This window comes from Acanthochromis polyacanthus, chromosome 21 (assembly GCF_021347895.1).
Source record: "Acanthochromis polyacanthus isolate Apoly-LR-REF ecotype Palm Island chromosome 21, KAUST_Apoly_ChrSc, whole genome shotgun sequence".
Taxonomy (NCBI): Eukaryota; Metazoa; Chordata; class Actinopteri; family Pomacentridae; genus Acanthochromis; species Acanthochromis polyacanthus.
In genome coordinates, this window is record NC_067133.1 from 18,116,102 (window position 1) to 18,134,495 (window position 18,394).

The following is an 18,394-nucleotide window of genomic DNA, read 5'->3' on the forward strand; positions in this document are numbered from 1 at the left end:
CACTGAGAGGTCATTTGGTGTCAAAACAAATGCAAAGAAGATGTCCAAGACAGGCAAATTATGTTGTTTTTGCTTAGATGTTTTTGATTGTGAACATTACTGCACTCAAGAGGCGTATGTCTTATGATTGAATTTGATATTTTTAATGTGATTACAATCTAAGTAGCTGGAAAAAGTAATTGTCAAACACCACACCCATGGACTGAACAATGGTCGAGGCAGGTCCACACAAACAACACATATGAGCAAAAACTCAAGAGCACCGGTATTATTCTTCAGTCTAGTGCACAGATAGAAGCTCCCTGAATAATTAGGTCAACGTTTACATTTCATCAGAATACATGGGATCTACAGTAACAACACGAGTAGAGCAGATTAAGGGACTGCAGTTCCTAATGACTGAACTTTTAAAACTGACTTAGAGTCACGAGTGTGAGCCATATCAGCCATTTAAATAGTGATCACTGATCCATTGAGGAGAAAGATTACCGGCTCCTCCAACTTTGCCAAATGCTCCTCGGTTTTACTGAAGAACATTTAAAACCCTTCAATTCTCTTAAAAGCTTCCTAAAAACTTTGAACTCCTGCCCTCTCAAAAGATGACTGTACAACATCAAGCTTGCAAATAAGTGTCCTAATTATACTTCTGTTGACAACAGAAAAAAATATTTATTTGCTTCAGATCTGTTTGGCACTACCACAAAAATAGCATTCATGAAATATCCCCAACCCAACTGCATGAAGATTATTTATGGCACCCTTGATGAAACATTAAAGCCAACCTGTCTAGTTGAAATGTCTGTTAACAGCCCAGACTTAAGATTTACCATGGGGAGAAGCTAGTGTCTTTCAATATCAAGACATCTGCACATGATAATAGAATAAATAGGTCAACTATATTCAAGACATTTTTGCTTTTGCTTTTCTAAAATGACGCTGTGTTAGCCAAAGAGGCGATCTCTTTGAAAGGATTACATTAGAGATAAATCTATTTTTATACATACAAAGGAACAAGACCTTGTGCTGAATTTTTTACAGATTCTTAAGCTTGGAAAAATTGGGACATCGCATGGCTTTATTTTAAACCCTCTGATTCTTTGCAGAGCAAGGGGGAATAAGCATGCGGTGTATGGGTGGGGATTTAGGGAGGGGGCGAAGGAACAATGTATCTCATACCAACTTAGCTGTCTAACCATATCAAAATGATTGAAATAACTTAAATTTGATGTAAAACACAAAAAAAATGCTACACTTAAACAGTTGGGGGTATAACCTGACAGACACATTCTATACTTTTGAGTGCTTCGACACACTCACATCTCTTGTCCTGAAGTTGTGTACAGTGTTGCTTCAATGATGGTGCAGTGAAGTGAAGTTCTTTGACTTGAGAATCCCAGACAAAAGCTGCAGTGAGAGCGGCTTATTGCCCAGCTGAAAAACCGACTAGCTGCTTGCAAACAAAAAGGTAAATGCCAGATTCAAACAGTGACACAGATTCATAACGAACACTGAGCATGAGTCCTTTACGATTAGATAGATTTGATTTTGCCAAAAGAATTGCTTTGCAAGTCAGTACCAAGAAGGATAAATTAAGACTAAACTATATTATTCCCTGAGTAATTGCTGTACAAATCTATGTTATTTATTGAATAAGGACCCTCTACAATTTCAGTTATCATTATTTTTGAACATATAAGTTGCGCATATCAGTTTACATTTGTAAATCTTAAAACCACTAAACCAAATGCTAAAATGATGAATGCTAAAAACAGATGCAGCAATCCCATTTGCACACATTTCATGCAGACGCCGAATGACAGAAGGCGAATCGAGAATAACGCTGAATCAGTTCACCTCTTGACAAGGAAAAATGCATCGCCGTAATGTATTTCCCCTGACATTTAAATCATCCGCTTCGTCTTTATCCTTTAAAAGCGTTAACATTGCACCCTTCAAACAGACCGACATGGTTCGATTTGACTCATACTGTTTCATCCCCTGAAATACTCTGAATGATTGTTGCTGGTGTGTCCCGAGCTGACCACACGAAGGACTAATCTAGCTATTTTGGGTCAAGCAAATTGCAAGAGATAAGCGCAGTAGGACTGAGCACGTGGTAAGGCCAGTGATCGACGTTCGGAACAACCAAGATAACAGGGCCGCGGCGAACTGCAGCTGGAGCTGTGTAGCCAGCCATGTCCGATGTAGTACAGTCAACCCACAAACCAAACCCACAGCCCAAACGACCTTTCACAACACAGTCTATACAAAGACCTACATCCGATGTACAGCAGAAGAGCCAAGGACCATGGCAGGAAACAGTACTACACTGCTTGAGCAACAACAATAATCATTTAAAAATACAAAAAACTTTCCTATGGAACAGTAAAGTTGCAATGTGCTTTGTTTTTATATTGACTGAGAACAAATGATATATATTTTTTAAAAAAGAAATTAATGTCACACGAAAAGGTTTTGCGGAATCGTGAAAGGAGCAAAAGCATTCAAACGAACAGACTCATTATAAAGCAAACAAGCAATGAGAGCTCTGATCTTAAACTTTCCATAATCACTCCCTCAGCCCCTAATTTGTGCTCTGACCATGCAAGCTCAAAAACAAACCGCATATTTGGCTGACTTAACAGAGGAAACCTCAACGACCTTGAAAGGAATACTGTCCTAATATATCATCAGTTTTAGCCCATGTCAATTTCAAATATCATTTCTTTCCTGTAATTTATTGATTTCATTTACATATCAAGAACTCACTTGTTAAATTAGCGTATTTGTGTTGTTGATGTTGCCATAGAGAACACACATGGGTCAAAGATTATGTTTGGTTGCATTGATTGGGTACAGTTTGGTTCTTTTTCTTCCATTATTTAATTAGTTGCAGTTTTTTACAGTGTATGCAGATTTTAGACTTAGTTAGATTTTTTATTTCAATCAAACTGTGTTCAATTGTGTTTGTAAAGTCTGTGGTAGCTTTTGTTGCAACATAAAATAATTTAAACAGAAAAATTCAAAATAGCGCCAACAAACTTGTATTATTTGGGCGACTTTAAGCTTGTAGTTTTAACTTATTGTTACTTAAAAACTATTTATTATGATTATTATTTTGCCTCGTATAAAGTATGTTTTGTGTTATATTTATGGTTTATTTCATTATATTTGCAAGTTTAAAGATTTTAAGTTTGCCAAAATTGTGGTTACACCATTTCGTTTCTTAAAAGGGGGACAAATAGAAAACAGCTTTAGAAGTACGATTTGGAAAACGTTCTCCATAGTCAAAGAATGCACTGCTATATTTAACTAATTGAAGTGTATAAACATACATGCTGTGTGCTAGATGTTATGCCTTTACTGCCTGTGTTCTGTTTGTCTTGTTAAATGAAAATCTTTTAATTATTTAATCTAATCACAGTCTTGTTTTTCAACCACTCGGTGAACCCCTGAGAAATGGAGCAGCCCCTGTAGCAAGGCTTTGGCCCAAGTGAGGGTCCAACAACTAGCCAGGAACAGAGGGGATGTCCTCGGTTTAATACGCTCACAAGAATCTTTCCTGTTTATGCTGATGGGTTCGATTTCCAAAAATAAGCATATTAAGGGTTCCGTTTCTGCAAAAGCACTGTAATACTGAGATCACCTGTGTCAATTTCTCGATCAGTTTGTGCTAATGAAACAAAGGCGTTTCTTTCGCAATTAAAACCTGGCCAAGAGCTCAAACTAAATATTACAGAGCTCAGAAAAGCTGCAGGAAGGTTTTCTTGGGAGTTATTAGGGTAGTAAAGGGGTGAGTGGTCCTTCTGTTTCTCAACCAACTGTATTTTGTGTCTATTTATTTAGAAGAGGGGACGCAGTAACTTAGTGATGTTTTTCTTACATTTTCCTGGAATGGTAGAACAAATCAAAGGTGAAAATGATCAAAAACAGTTCCGCTGACACCAATGTCAGTGGAAAAATACAAATCTCATACTTTCCAAACATGACCAAATGAACAATGTCAAAATTTAACAAAGAAAAAAAAACAAACCTTTCAGTTTAGACTAGGATATTTATTACTGGGATTTCAGCTGAAGACGCTTGAAGACTTTTTCATGGAATTGTTTAATTATTTGTACTTTACATGCCAGAAAAAAATAAAATAAAAGTTACAAATACGAGTGACTTCATTTTTATTGACTGTCAAGAAAACATGTTGAACACTGTAAGGAATTTTTACTCTCATGCATGTATGTAGCATTAGTAAGGCTTGACTTCCAATGTTTGAGTGAAATGCAGCAATAACAAAGACTGACAGTACTTCAGACACCAACACGTCAGCTACAATACTCCACTTACATATGTAGACATCTTATAGATATTTTTATAAACAGATGTATATCCATTTAAATAGATACACATAACTGCTCAGTGTCTCATCTGAAAGCACAGTTGTAACGACATGGATTGACTAAGCAGAGAAAAAAAAATAGAGACAAGTTTACTATACGATAAAAAGAACTTTATTCGAAAATAATGGAATGATACTACATTTGACAGACAACACTAGAAACAAAACAGATATCACAGGAAGCTGTAAGTGCAGATGATACTGTAAGTGCAGATGATACTATATTGAACTAATAATTGGAATTTCCATAATTTATTCTCAAATGTTATCCGACACCAAGGTGACGCTGCTCACAGCACGGCAACTTCAGACTGCTGCAGTGACTGTGGTCCTTGAGAACAATCTGCAAGACAAGGCACACACACGCTCATTTCAGTAGCTCGTTTGCTTAAGTCATGTCTTTCTTGTTATTTGAGGGAAGGGCAATTTTGTTGAAATTGACCCCTATAGGTTTGATTTCCGAGGACTAAGCATTTACATCAGTGATTAATCTGCTTCTTGAGTTATTTTTGGATTAGCGCACATTCAGAAAGTCTTATTCTGTTGTACCACACGCCTATTCCCTCCACACTCGATGAAACATACTAAAATCCTCTATTATCATAAAGCTGAACACTAATTGTACAACATTATCTTTTCGTCATACCAACCTTAAACAGGGCAGAAAGACTGAAATGAAACCGATTGGGATCAGCAAGTCACACAAGATGCAGCGTTATAAACATTTCCTATTGAAGTGGAAGCTATACATAATATCCAAACAGTGTACATGGGGTCAGTCAGTGTTAGACCTAGTAAGCAAACGTACAATAAGCCATCACTATATATTATTCAGTGATATATTACATACTACAAGACATCACAATATCTGTGACTTAAGAATAAAATAAGAACTAAAATTGGTAAAACATAACTACTTAGTCAACACATTGAGTCGTTTTAACCAAATTTTATAGTTTAGATAAAGTATCTCAGCTTCATTCCCTCATATAATAATATGGACATGAGCGCAATCAATCATGTCAAACAGCCATTAAATGCAAAAACCCAAACAGTCTCCAGTAAAGGATGAATGCATGAGCACAGCAAGAGAACGCATCACATATTGTTGCCAGTTTATTGATTTGGCGCACTATACAGCTGCATGTATTCATCCCACTCACAAACAGCATCATTATATTCTTACCATTCATTAATTTCTTAATCCTCTTAACCACTACAATGAACTCAAATGAAGTTGCCAATTACCTTGGTCTTGCTGCTGTTCTGCTCTTCTTCTAAAATGAAGCTGTAACTGCAAAGGGATTTCCTTCAAAATACTAAATCTTCACACTGTGCAGCTTTTGACTGTCACAAATTTAGCATTTTCTTCATTATACATGAAGAAACAGTAATGAGTTCATTCTGAGTCACCTTGGCTACAAGACCTATTTCAGATCCTGAAGGGGACGGACGTTGGATAGATATGTGCACAACACAATGTGCTGAGAGATTATGTCTCATATTATCATGAGGTTGGCCAAGAATTCCTGAAAAGTTGGCAGTTACTCACAGATCAGGAGGCTCTAGAGCTCTTCATGTTCATGAAGCCCTGAATCCAGGTTTGAGGTTCCTGGCAGACAGCAGGGTGATGAACTCCATCAGGTACTCACAGCGACTGGGCTCAGAGGTAGACGTCACGACTGTCTCCTTTCCACATGTTAACTTAACCTGAAAGTGACAGCATGTCTATTTTGGTGCTGTGTCCAATTAGGAAGCAGTTGTGCAATGAAAGATTATAACAGAAAAAGATGAAGTGAAGGCTGACTGTCTGAGACTCACAGTGGTGGATCTGTTGGGGCCTTGCCAGCACCCGGTTCCATGCTCATAACTTCATCACAGAATAGATATTATCCTGAGGGCCTGACCATTTCCCCCAAGTTCTACAAGAAAGCAAAGAGTGAAAAACACAGGTTGAGTCAAGTTTGAAGCAATAACTAAGAAAAGTAAACGTAACACAGATATTTCCTACCCTAGATTAGTTTCTGATCCACCATACTTGGGCTTCTGGGATACTCTGTTGACGGACAGAGCCTGTAAATGTACCTGAAAGAAAAAATAAATGCATTCAGACCTTCAGAAATAGGAACTTACACCAGATGAATACAAATCTTTTCCAAAGTCACAGCATGCACATACTCGCTTGTAGTCAACTCATAACACTGGCTGTAGAGGTAGCCAAATTCAGCACTGGGTCCAAAGTCGACAGGAGATTTCCTTTTCAAGGTTCCTGCAAACAAATCCAAAATGCATTTTTTTTGTATCTACAGTCATCAGCTAATAACACAGTGATTGTTGCAAACAAAATCATCGACCACAGCTGTTAAGAAGTTAGACTGCTGTTGTGGTAAACAAAGCGCTGATTGCATTATTGGCAAAGAACCTTCTTCACATTCAGGCTGAGCACTTACTTGATCTGATCATCCACTTCCCGGAGAGCTCTCTCAGCCTCATCAAACTCATCCCTGGCTTTCTGAGCAGCTGGGAATCAGAAAGCACAGACTTAAAATACAAGCTGATAAATTCACTTCAAACACGGACAGAGATACAGCAAAGTCATCCGATTGAAACTTGTATTCAATAAATCTCTTTGTTCTGCTATGAAAAGTTCATTGCTGAACAGAATGACTGACGTGTTTCAAGAATGAACATTAAAATTCAAAGTAAAAGGCATGCTGACATATTTGCGGTAATCTTTTTTTTTTTTTACAGTGTGTTCAATTACTCATTGCTCAGGACGAGCTGAGTCATTCGGTTTTCAGACACACACACACACACTTACCATCAATAAGGTTCTGCGTTTCTTGGTCATAAGGTGGCATAGTCCCCTCATCATCGTCATCCTTCTTTTCTTTGGTCCGTTCCGTAGGAGGGACCTGCACATCGAGCACCGAATAAAGTGACTCACCGAAAAATTAAGAGAATGGTCCAACCAAGTGTGATAAAGAAACTCAGCGGTCTCACCTTATAGTCACTCTCATCCTGATCATCGTCTTCGTCCTCTTCGTCATCCTCCTCTTCCTCCTCTGGGATGTCATCTTCAGGGTACTGGTCGGAGTCGTTATCAGAGACAGGTGTTTCCTCCTGTGCGGTCTCCACTGGTGCTGGGATGTCTGCGTTGGACTGAGGACAAGAAAGTCCGAAATTTTGAGGAGTGGAAGCTTTTTCACGTGGACCTTACAAAATGAATTTGCAGGTTCTTACTTCTGACAGGTATTTTTCTTTAATGTTATTCCACACAGCCTCGAACGATGCTGGGTCCACTTTGTCTTCACCACCCATCAGCACCTACATAAACCAAAGATGATATTTACATTTCAAATTATTCAGTTCCTTAGATGGCATTGCAGCTCTGAAAATATTTACATTAGCAGCATTGTTTTAGAAGGCCAGTACAAAATGAAGAAAAATTACCTGAGCCTCTGCCTCAGTGAATGAACTGTCCGAATCTGGGTCGAGCTCAGAATGGGACAAAAGCTCAGCCACTGAAACACTGGAAAATATAAAAAAATATTGCAGTTATAGTAAAAATCCTTTAGTTTTACAATGAGGCCTATAACAAAAATGCTGAATCAATGTCACACAAAGATGAGCAAGGTGAGTATATGAAAGGCACAGTGAGTAATCCCTGTGGCATGTCAGCATCCAACATTATGGATTACAAGAAATAAACGTCAACAAATGCAGCACAAAGACATACTTAAGGCCCCATTTCTTCTTTTCACCATTTGATTGAACTTAAAGCTGTCCCTGCTAAGCTTCACTACACTGTATGCTTTCTCTCATTGTGGGTGCTAATAATTCGAGAGGGTGCCAATACTCACAAGCCATCTGCATCATCATCCAGCTCAAGAAACACCTCAGTCATTTTAGCCTTGTCTTTCTCCTTGCGAGCAATCGCTTTTTGCTCTGAAACAAACAAACAAAATGTTTTACTTTAAACAGTGCTACGAAGTTATCACGTAATCTGTTAAAATACATATTTGCAAACAGTGTTAAAGAATTTCAGTTTAGTCAGATGAAGTCAGAAACTTGCATGACTGAATGTTTCTGTCCACTACTACTTCATGTGGCATCCTGGCAACAGAGTCTAGCACCAAAAATGTTTCATGTTTAAATGAAAGACACTATACAACATGTAATGTTATGCTCTTTACAAACACTAGATGGTGATATACTTTCAAATCCTAATTTACCTTCCCAGGCCTGCATGTGGCGCCCTTTAGCTTCTTTCTCTGGCTGCTCTGCAGTCTCCTTTACTGTTCTCAGAGCCTCCACCTTCGCTTCCAGATCCTTCTTACTGCTCTGAATTTCAGAAAGTTTAGCCTGTTGAGACACATTAAAATAATGAATTAAACGATACCTGAAAACAACATTCGATTTGGCAGATGATGCCTTTCCATCTACAAAAATAAAACCAGATAAAAAAAATAACATGAGAAGATCGCTGAAACCTTACAGAGCCCTGCTGTCTTTTGATACTTTATTCTTTGCACGAGAATTCAGATAGTTAATATCTAGTTTCTGGATTTGCATCTGTGTGCTTATTACTAAAAAAACCCAGGCAGCAAAGCCAGAAAAGCATTGTCAAAGATCTCTCCAGAAGAGTCAGCGTCTCTATGGAAAAACAGTTTTCACAAAGTAATAAAAACTATTGTATACAAACAAAAAAAAATTCACACCTTCTTGTCCTCTAAGCCTCTTTTGGCCTCATGGATAAGTTGCTGTTTAAGCTGAAAGCCTTCCTTTGCAATTTCTGCCATCTTCACCAGTTCCTCTCTCTCTTTGCGCCCCAAGTCCCTGCAAGTCACACATTACAAAAAATTTAGTCACAAGTAAGACAGTTAACATTCTCCTTACACTCAGTGTTTATTAGAGCTGAACACTTTGACACAATTTGAAATGAAGCAATTACTAAATCAAAAGGCCACAATTTTTTTATATATGTCATGCAAACCCAAAGTTTGAACGATTACATCGGTGGTTTTACAATTTCATGCTGTCCTCCTTGTGTGATCAGAACGCTCTTGATTGTATCTCACGTGGTAATGGACTATCATATGCTTCAAATCTGTCATGCAGAAAATAGTGGACTGCAACTTGTCTTGAAAAATATGTTTCACAAAACAAATTGCAGCCTAAACATGCAGGCTTCTAGCACATACATGTATAGAGCTAGAATTCAAAACCACTCCCACCTGCAGGTGTTCTGACAGGCAGCGCCACTGTTGTACTCATCTGTTGTGTCACAGCAGTCTAAAGAAGAAACATAAATGTTAAAACATAATCCTGGCCACACAAGACACTTGGAAAGAAGTAGTCAGAACAGTTTAAAATTCATACCACAGATTCCATCGTTGATACGAGAAGAAGGGATGAAGGCCGGTCGGAAACCTGCATTGGTGCAGTGGAAGCTGCCATTGGGACAAGCAGCAGTGCCTGTAAAGATATATATATTATTAAACGTACCAAACAGCTCTGTGATATTGTACAGCCCTAGCAACATGTTGACTAAAGCCCCTTTTAGACATACACTTCTTTCCTTCAAAGTGCTGTATCACTTTTACTACAGCATACATCTGAACTGCATACAGCCATATTTACACACACAAGCAACACACGTCACGCTGTGTGAAATTCTTTATGGAGTATTCTTAACATTTTACCATTGCTACTGGTCTAAAAACATCACAGAGACTGGAAATGGCAGTTTGTGTGAGCTATCAGCAAATGTTTAATTTGCAGGAGTCATTCCTCTGAGTTTGTTTAGAAATTTCGCAACTGCAGCAGGATCCACAGGAGCATTTCTAAAGTGAAAGAGTTGGAGGCGTTTACACACTTGGAATAACAGCAGCGACTTAATCAGTTACTTATAATTAGCAACTATCCAACAGTAAGTTACATTGTGTACTTTGCCTCTCATCAAACGGGTGATTTGTCTCACACACACAGGGTCAGTTTAAAAGCTGTAGTTAAATCATTTGTTAAATTACAGCTGTCCTCAAGCTCAGTCCTGAGCTCCATCCTCCATAATGCTGGTAAAATAACATTTAGATTATCATCAGACATGGACAACACATACAGTGCTTCGAAAACTAAAACGTAAATTAGGTTGTTATTTGGACAGGTTGATGAACTTGTAGCTATTAGTTTGGATTTAGTTTTGTTGTATACTACGTCATACATCTCTTGCTGTTTGCTTTAACAGTTTTAAAAGGCCAGCAATGTCACATATTCCATCTCAAAAAGGACCAACGTAGGCCTCTCCATTTGTCAGCAAATATTTATTTAGTTCATTGTGCTATGAAAAAAAATACTACTTGACAGTTGTGCAAAAGTCTCCAGCATGCACAATATACACACCTGGTTCATCGGAACCGTCCTGGCAGTCACAGTAGTCATCATTTACTCTGTCAAAAGGAATGGTGCGGGAGCCATCCAGGCAAGTAAAGGGTTTGTCCTCTTCATAGAACTGCCGTTCTGTTGAGGTTCAACACAGAACCGTGTAATATCAATACTATAGAAAACGAACTGCAAGCTTTAACCCCAGTGTATACCACACATATATACACACATGAATGCATTTTAGCTGTACTTAAATTATAGAACCTTACTTGACAAGGGCACACCACGAGGACGGTGGACCTCCACCGTTGAGACTCCCACACTCAGCATCAAAAGCAGCAGGTACTGACAGGACATTGCGACGACTCGCACTCGAAGCGCCTATCAGTCGTACAAAATTTGCAGATTAATCACAAGTACGAGCATACAACGCATCTGCATTTTTTTTGTTGACACAACATATCCCACAGAACATCGAACTCAATACTACACTGCGTATCTATAGATAGATATTGGATGTTGGTTGAAAGCGTAAAGCGACTTGTTGGTCGTTAGCAAGAGCGAATACAGTAATGCTAAGTAGCAAATTCAGCTAACACTTTAGCTAAAAGCAAATTATAAATTAACATGCAAATACAACGTGTACGTATATATTTACAATAAAGTCACGTTACCTTTATGCTAAACGTTTAACGAAGTAGCTAAAGATAAAATCAAACAAACTTTGATTTTAACAGGGAAAGCTAACCAGTCAGGACACCGCCTAGTTCCGTATCAATTCAGCGCAGGCGCATAATCGATACAGAGCCTCTGTCTTGTGTCGCTCTGATTGGACGACACTTTTCAAGACCGTCTGATTGGCTGTTACGTGATATTTGTCTGAAGCATAGAATTCTGGGTATTTTTTGAAGCTGCAGCCATCTCATGCTGGAGTCCGAAAGACAGTCACCAATGTTTGAACGTCCATGTAGATAAATGTTGATGTAAACTGCCATTATCTGTTAAAGATACACTGCTGCTCAAAAGTTTTAGAACTCTACAATTTTGCCAGCTTTTTACTGAAATGGCAATAGTTCAAGTCCAATGAATAGCTTGAAATGGTACAAAGGTAAGTGGTGAACTGCCAGAGGTTACAAAAAAGATAAGGTTACTCAAAACTGAAAAATAATGTACATTTCAGAATTATACAAAAAGGCCTTTTTCAGGGAACAAGTAATAGGTTAACAAGTTAAAGTTTACTGCAGCAATGGAGATGAAGCCTTGAAAGTTGGTGCTACCAAGTCCTACAGGTGCCCCACCTTTTCTGATTATTTACAACCTATGTCTGCATGAAAGTAGTGTTGAAACACACTGTGGCACCATACCCTCAAGAGCATTATTTGAACAGTATTGTACTGCAGAAAGTAGCGTGTAGCTATAAAATGCAGAGGAAAAGGCAATTGACAATAGAAGAGAGACAGACCATCAAAAGACTTAGAATTGTAGATCTTCCCTACAGAGAAATTGTGAAGAAAGTCAAGGTGTCCGTGAGTAGTTTTCTTCACCATGAAAAGTCACTCAGAAACTGAGGGAAACTGACAGGAAGAGGTCTGGATGATCCAAAGCCACAACAAAATCAGAAGAGAAGTTTCTCAGAGTCAACAGCTTGATGATAAATAGATAGAACCTTTATTAATCCCACAGCGGGGAAATTTACAGTGTACAGCGGCAAATAGAACACTTTAATCAAAGAAAGTGTGCAGCACACAGTGCATATATATATATAAATAAAAATGTTTTCTTCAGAAGAAGAGAAGAAAGCAGTATTTACAGCAAAAAAAAAAATTATGAAATTGCACAGCAGCATTATATACATTTTTATTGCACAGTCATCTTTATAGTCCACTTTTAGAAGTTCAGCAGACAGGTGCTCTGCTTTGGAGTGTGATGATGTCGTCGGTGATGTGGAGACTGAAGTTTCCGTTTCGCCCACAGCGTGCTTTAGGACACCCTTTAGGACTTGATGTTTGAATACTGACGATAGCTCAGATTTAACTGTCTGCAGTTCCGTTTAGATGTATGTTAAATTTTTACTTAAAGCCGCCAGGAGCTGGGTCCCTTAAAATAACTGTCGTCTCGTTAAAGAGTGAAAGTAGAAGTTCTCCTGAAGGTCAGAGATTGGAGCCATCTGAGGGCCTCTTCAAAGAAGATGTAGTTTGATGAAGATGTTCTCCAGCAGGGCCAGAAAGACCATGACAAGCAGCCTTGAGATCTTAGCAGCATCTCCCTCAGGTGGGTGTCAACGGTGTTTCACGGTCAGGTCCTGTGGTAATCCTGTCAAAAAACAACAACAGAAAAAAAATCTAGAATTATAAATCAACATGTACACCAAAGCACTCTGTGTATAATGCCATAGTATAGGATGTAGTTCAGAAAATGGTCAAAAGTATAGTTATACTTTTTCAAGACATAGTAATGCTGTAGTTCATAGTATAGCTTGTCTGCAAAAAACAAACAAACCATAGATTATTATGCGGTTCAAAAAGTGCAAAATGATGGGCTATTGCCTAAAATTGTCATGTATGATATGCGATTCAAAAAATGTCATAGTGCAGTATATTGTCAAAATAGTATGTTATTCAAGAAAACAGAGTATAATATGTGGTCTAAAAAATGCCATAGAATAATAGTTCATTGCACAAGTAAAAGTATAGTAATTTTTAAAACTGTTCAGATTCTTATATGTTGCTAGAAAAACAACAAAAAAACTAAAACAAAAAAAAACAGGATATAGCCAGGGATGAGAATTTTCCGCGGATCCGCGGAATTCCGCGGATTTTATCATTGCCAGGGTCATTCTTGTGAATTGTCTAAATTCAAGGAGAAAATTTTTTGGGGGGTGAGGTATGTTTATGGTCGGCAAGTCGTAATATCGAACGGCTGCTAATATCCACCGCGCTGAATGCTAGCTGCCACTCAGTGAGAGCAGTCATGTACAGTACTGTAATTGAATCACCGTGAAGTGTAGAGTCCAGGGATGGGAATTTTCCGCGGATCCGCCGATTTCATTTTAAGTTTGAACACATTATTGTCGCCGATACTCCCGCGAGATGGTAACGACGTTAACGATAGCCTGTTAATGACGATTGTAAACGGCCCAGCAATTGGAAGTCGCTGCGACGCCACCGCTCACATAAACCCCCCCGTCAACAACTTTCCGCTGGAATCAGAACTCGCTGATCCCATCCCTGTATAGCAGATTGTTCTAGTGTAGCCTTTGGTGCACAAAACGTTCTGTCCCAACTGTCTGAAACAGGTGAGGAGCAACACAAAGACAGTCCAAACAGTGGTTTCCAGAGGGTTAGACGAGTATTTATTTGAAAGAGTAAGCTTACAACAACACAACATGTGAGAGGGTTAAAAGCAAATGGGTGTTAGTAAAATCAAAATAGACAGAACTAAAAGTGAACTTCACGTTGACATTGATGGACATTCCAACCAGGAACAAAGTAAAAGATCAATACAAAAAAAAAAATCTTACCTGTTCACCTCTTAAAACCCAAAAACACAATCATTTGTACACTGATTGAATGTACATTTTTTCGATTTCACAGACAAATTCATTTTCACTCGAGCCCTTACAGCAACATCAGTGCAGTCAGTTATGCCGATTACATTTGGGAAACCGGACATTGCTGCAAATTGCCATTTAATGTTGGCCTGTTCACCATAGTTTAAGGAACCTGATGTATTGACTGTCATGTTTACAATGTCATCCAAACAGCTGGCATTGCGCTAAGGGATGGTTGTGATATCCAGACCTAAAAGACATCATTTAACTGTATAATCAGACCCCAGATAGGATTTAGACCACAAATGTAACCTCATATATTCTTCATATAAACACACCTGTCTGCCAATTCCCGCTGAAGGAGCCGGTGTCGCCAGAAACCCCGAGTCGTGAGCTCCTGTGTCTTACCAGGATGGCGTGGTTTTGGTGGGTGGGTCCCTGTCTAAGACGGCCCAGTTCAGCACATAGGTCCAAGAGTACTGCTCTAGGGAATCTGAATCGGCTTATTAGCCAGTCATCGTCATGGACCAGGAAATCCCTGTGATCCCTAAAATCTCTCTCCATTCTTAACGTGATCTTCCAGCAATGCCAGCGCATCCATTGTGCCACATTACGCACGGCTGTTACCCGCTATTTATCCGCTTGATCAGCGATTGCACCGATTGTCACACGCCTTTTCCAAATTAGTAATCAATCAGTGCCATCCACAGCTCTATATCATTTGAAGATGGAAGTTTGATATATGAACATAGTTCTGCAAATGCAGTCGTAGGCCCAATGGCGCACTATATGAACATCTACAACAATGAGGGTTTATGATTATCCGGCTCTACAAGTCTAATATGTGATATAGATATGTGATATGATCTGGTTTCAGTTCGCCACTTCACCCTCCGGCACTGCCGTTCCCTCTGTCTCCAAAATGTGCTTAAGCAAGCATCAAAGTTGGCGCACCGGTGCGCACATTCTCATGCCAAGTTTGTTTTTAGAAATCACAACGTACGCCACTTTCTACGCAAAGGTTGTGATTTACGCCACTTTCTAGCCCTGTTTTGTGCATAAGCAAGCATCAAGGTTGGCGCACCGGTGCGCACAGTCTCACGCCAAGTTTGTTTCCTAAAAACTCTCAAAGTCTCTGCTGCAGGTTGCTTTGTAGGACTGCTACAGAAAACCTCACTAAACCATATGGAGGAGCCTCAAGATAGTCGTCCAAATGAAAACGTACAAAAACCAACTCGCACAACCCAAACACTAAAGTCTCCTGCAGCCTACCAGAGAACCTCTTTCAACAGAGAATCAGGACAGGAACTCTTACCTTCTGGACAACCAACGTTGATTCACAAACAAGAATACAGAATGTGTCTGACCAAATACTTCTAAAGACTCACTACAGCAAAGATAAAGACACAACTCCACAGCACCAAATCCACTAATCACTGCACACATTAGCACCATGTGCAAACTGTGGCTAAGGAACCACATTCACCAAGACAACTATCCAGTACAAAGCCCTAAAACACACCAAGAAACACATTAAAGACGATTTTACTGCTGTAAGCCAAGGCCTAAAGAACAAACTAAAGCAACGGAGTCAAACTCAGTTCAGTGAAGAGAAGCAGAGGAAACGTGTGACTGCAGCCGAATGAAGCAGGAAGACACTGAGCTGCTCAGGTGTTCCTGATAAAACCAAGCAGCCACCTGGACAGCCAATAGCAACACAGCTTACTGGAAGTCAGAGGGCTGGGTTAGTTAAGTAAATTTAGTTTAAAGTTGAAGCAGAAAGTTAACAAAGAAAGTTGAAAACCACCTTCTGATACCTGAAATCTCTGAGTTTTCACACAAAGAACGCCTGAACATGTCAAACTGGTTCCATAGTAGAACCTTCACTGTAAAAACGTCATAGTATGGTGTGTTGCTCAAAAAACATTACGACCGGCTTTCTAGGGTCACCAAGAAAGACAGACTTTGTGATTTTTCTGCTCACATGTTGTGTTGTTGTAAACTTGGTCCTTCAAATAAATAGCCTCCTAACCCCCTGGAAATATTATTTTTTGGCTTTTTTATTGACCAAACTTTTCAGGAACTAGATGAAGAATAATTAAAGCTTTCATGTAGAAGTCCAACTTATTTTGGATCCTTGTGGAGAGTTTAATCTTAGAGTTTGTAAAGCTGTAGCGTTTTTAGAGTCACATGGATTGTTTGGCATTTAATAACCGAGTCCCGAAATAAAATTACAGTTGTGAATTTCTGTCATTTAGTCTGGACTAAACAAATAACAGCAGCATAAATCTCAAACATCATTATGAGGAGTTTGGATTGAGGTTTCTCACTTGATAATGATCAAAACATGAAATTCAGTGAGGTTGAAAGGAATATTCCACCTTAAATCTTTGAATGTTGACCTAAAAGGTTGGTTCCAGGAAGTATTCCACCTACAAGATCCTCACACATCCACCTTAAAGGGACATTCCACCAAAAATTCCTGGACATGCACCTAAAATGTTGATTTAACCGAGTATTCCATCCAAAATCCTCAAAGAGACCTGAGGGGCTGGTTAAAAGGAATATTCCACCTAAAACCTCAACTAGGAAAGTATGTGTAGCAGCAACAGCAGAAAGAGGTCCTTTGTCGGTGGAGGAACCGCGTCCGAGTGGCATCTCTCTTTCTGCTCTTACTTTACTCACTTAACTCAAGTGTCATGGAGGACTCAAGTAGTTGATGTTTCCTGCTGCAGCCTTCTCTTTTTCAGCTTTCTTCCACGTCCGATCGCTCCCAACCCAGTTTTTGTTGATGTTTTTGACTTTTTTCTGAGCTTTGACCAATCCGAGAACATGAAGTACATCATCGGCCTCTGCAGCGTAACCAATGGAGGGAAAACCACCCTCACCAACCGCCTGATCAAGAACCTGCCCAACTGCTATGTGGTACATCAGGATGACTTCTTCAAGCCCCAAGATCAGATTGAAGTTGGTGAAGATGGCTTTAAGCAGTACGATGTCATCACTGCTCTGGACATGGACGCCATGATGAGTATGATCTACTCGTGGCTGGAGAACCCAGTGAAGTTTGAGAGGTCTCATGGCGTTAATAACACCCTGGACACAGAGATCGTCCTGAAGTCCGACCACAAAGAGGAGGAGGAGACTCACATCCTCATTGTGGAGGGCTTTCTGCTTCACACTTACAGGCCTTTGATCGATGTGCTAAACCAACGTTACTTTATTTCCATCCCATATGAAGAATGCAAAAAGAGGAGGTGCTCTAGGAAGTAAACGGTGCCAGACCCCCCGGCCTGTTCGATGGCCATGTCTGGCCCATGGACCTGCAACACAAGAACATCTGCTCACTGTGAAAGATTACTGAGAGCAGCTTTTTGTGATTTCTATGCAGAACACTATGATGTTTGCTGAGCTGTGCACTATTAAATGACTGAAGAATACGAAATATTGTTACTGTTTATTATTGTTCTTAGGTTTATTTTTAAATGTATAGTGTTGCTTATTGTATTTTATCGTATTTGATTTAGGAATATGGAGTATTGTTATTGTTTATTATTGTTCTCATGTTTATTATTAAATGTATAGAGTGCTACTTCCTGTATTTTATTGTACTTGAAAATTTACATTTCAGAACATTTCAGATTATTTTACCACATATCAAGGGTACAGATTTTTGTTGTTCACTATGTATTAGGTAGTACTCATTTTGATTTAGACTGATTAGTATACAGAACCCTGTGATGTTTCTGGTTTACAGCTGAGAACTAGTTGCTTAAAGTACAGAATATTATTTCTTATTTTAGATGTGATAATTGTCAGTAAACATTCTAAGAAGTGGAAATTGACAGGGTTGTAAATAGTGCTTTTCTTGCACATTATTTGTCACTTAATTGCCCTCACGATACTGTCATTGAGCTTACTAGTTTTACATAACAGGCAGATGCTGCAGCTGATGATGCTGTAATTCACATAAACAAGGAAACAAGTCCATCATAATTTGAATGTTAACAATCCAAAATGAAAAGGTCATATACAGCCTTCCTATTGGGTTAAAGAGCCAAAAAAAC

The 18,394-nt window shown here is 39.1% G+C and overlaps 1 protein-coding gene and 1 pseudogene across 1 annotated transcript; one reads left to right on the plus strand and one right to left on the minus strand.

The window, feature by feature from the left end:
* Positions 1-4,158: 4,158 nt before the first annotated feature.
* On the minus strand, positions 4,159-11,594 carry prkcsh (protein kinase C substrate 80K-H). The gene is given in 22 exon segments (XM_051941228.1): positions 4,159-5,999; positions 6,002-6,022; positions 6,025-6,103; positions 6,215-6,262; positions 6,264-6,315; positions 6,405-6,456; positions 6,459-6,478; positions 6,572-6,639; positions 6,641-6,662; positions 6,844-6,913; positions 7,215-7,308; positions 7,397-7,555; positions 7,637-7,720; positions 7,847-7,925; positions 8,257-8,341; positions 8,629-8,758; positions 9,115-9,232; positions 9,631-9,688; positions 9,776-9,871; positions 10,796-10,912; positions 11,047-11,158; positions 11,452-11,594. Coding segments are annotated over 21 exon segments (1,581 nt in total). The 5' UTR covers positions 11,135-11,158; positions 11,452-11,594; the 3' UTR covers positions 4,159-5,958.
* Positions 11,595-14,738: 3,144 nt separating this feature from the next.
* Positions 14,739-17,975, plus strand: LOC127531728 (nicotinamide riboside kinase 2-like; annotated as a pseudogene).
* Positions 17,976-18,394: the final 419 nt, after the last annotated feature.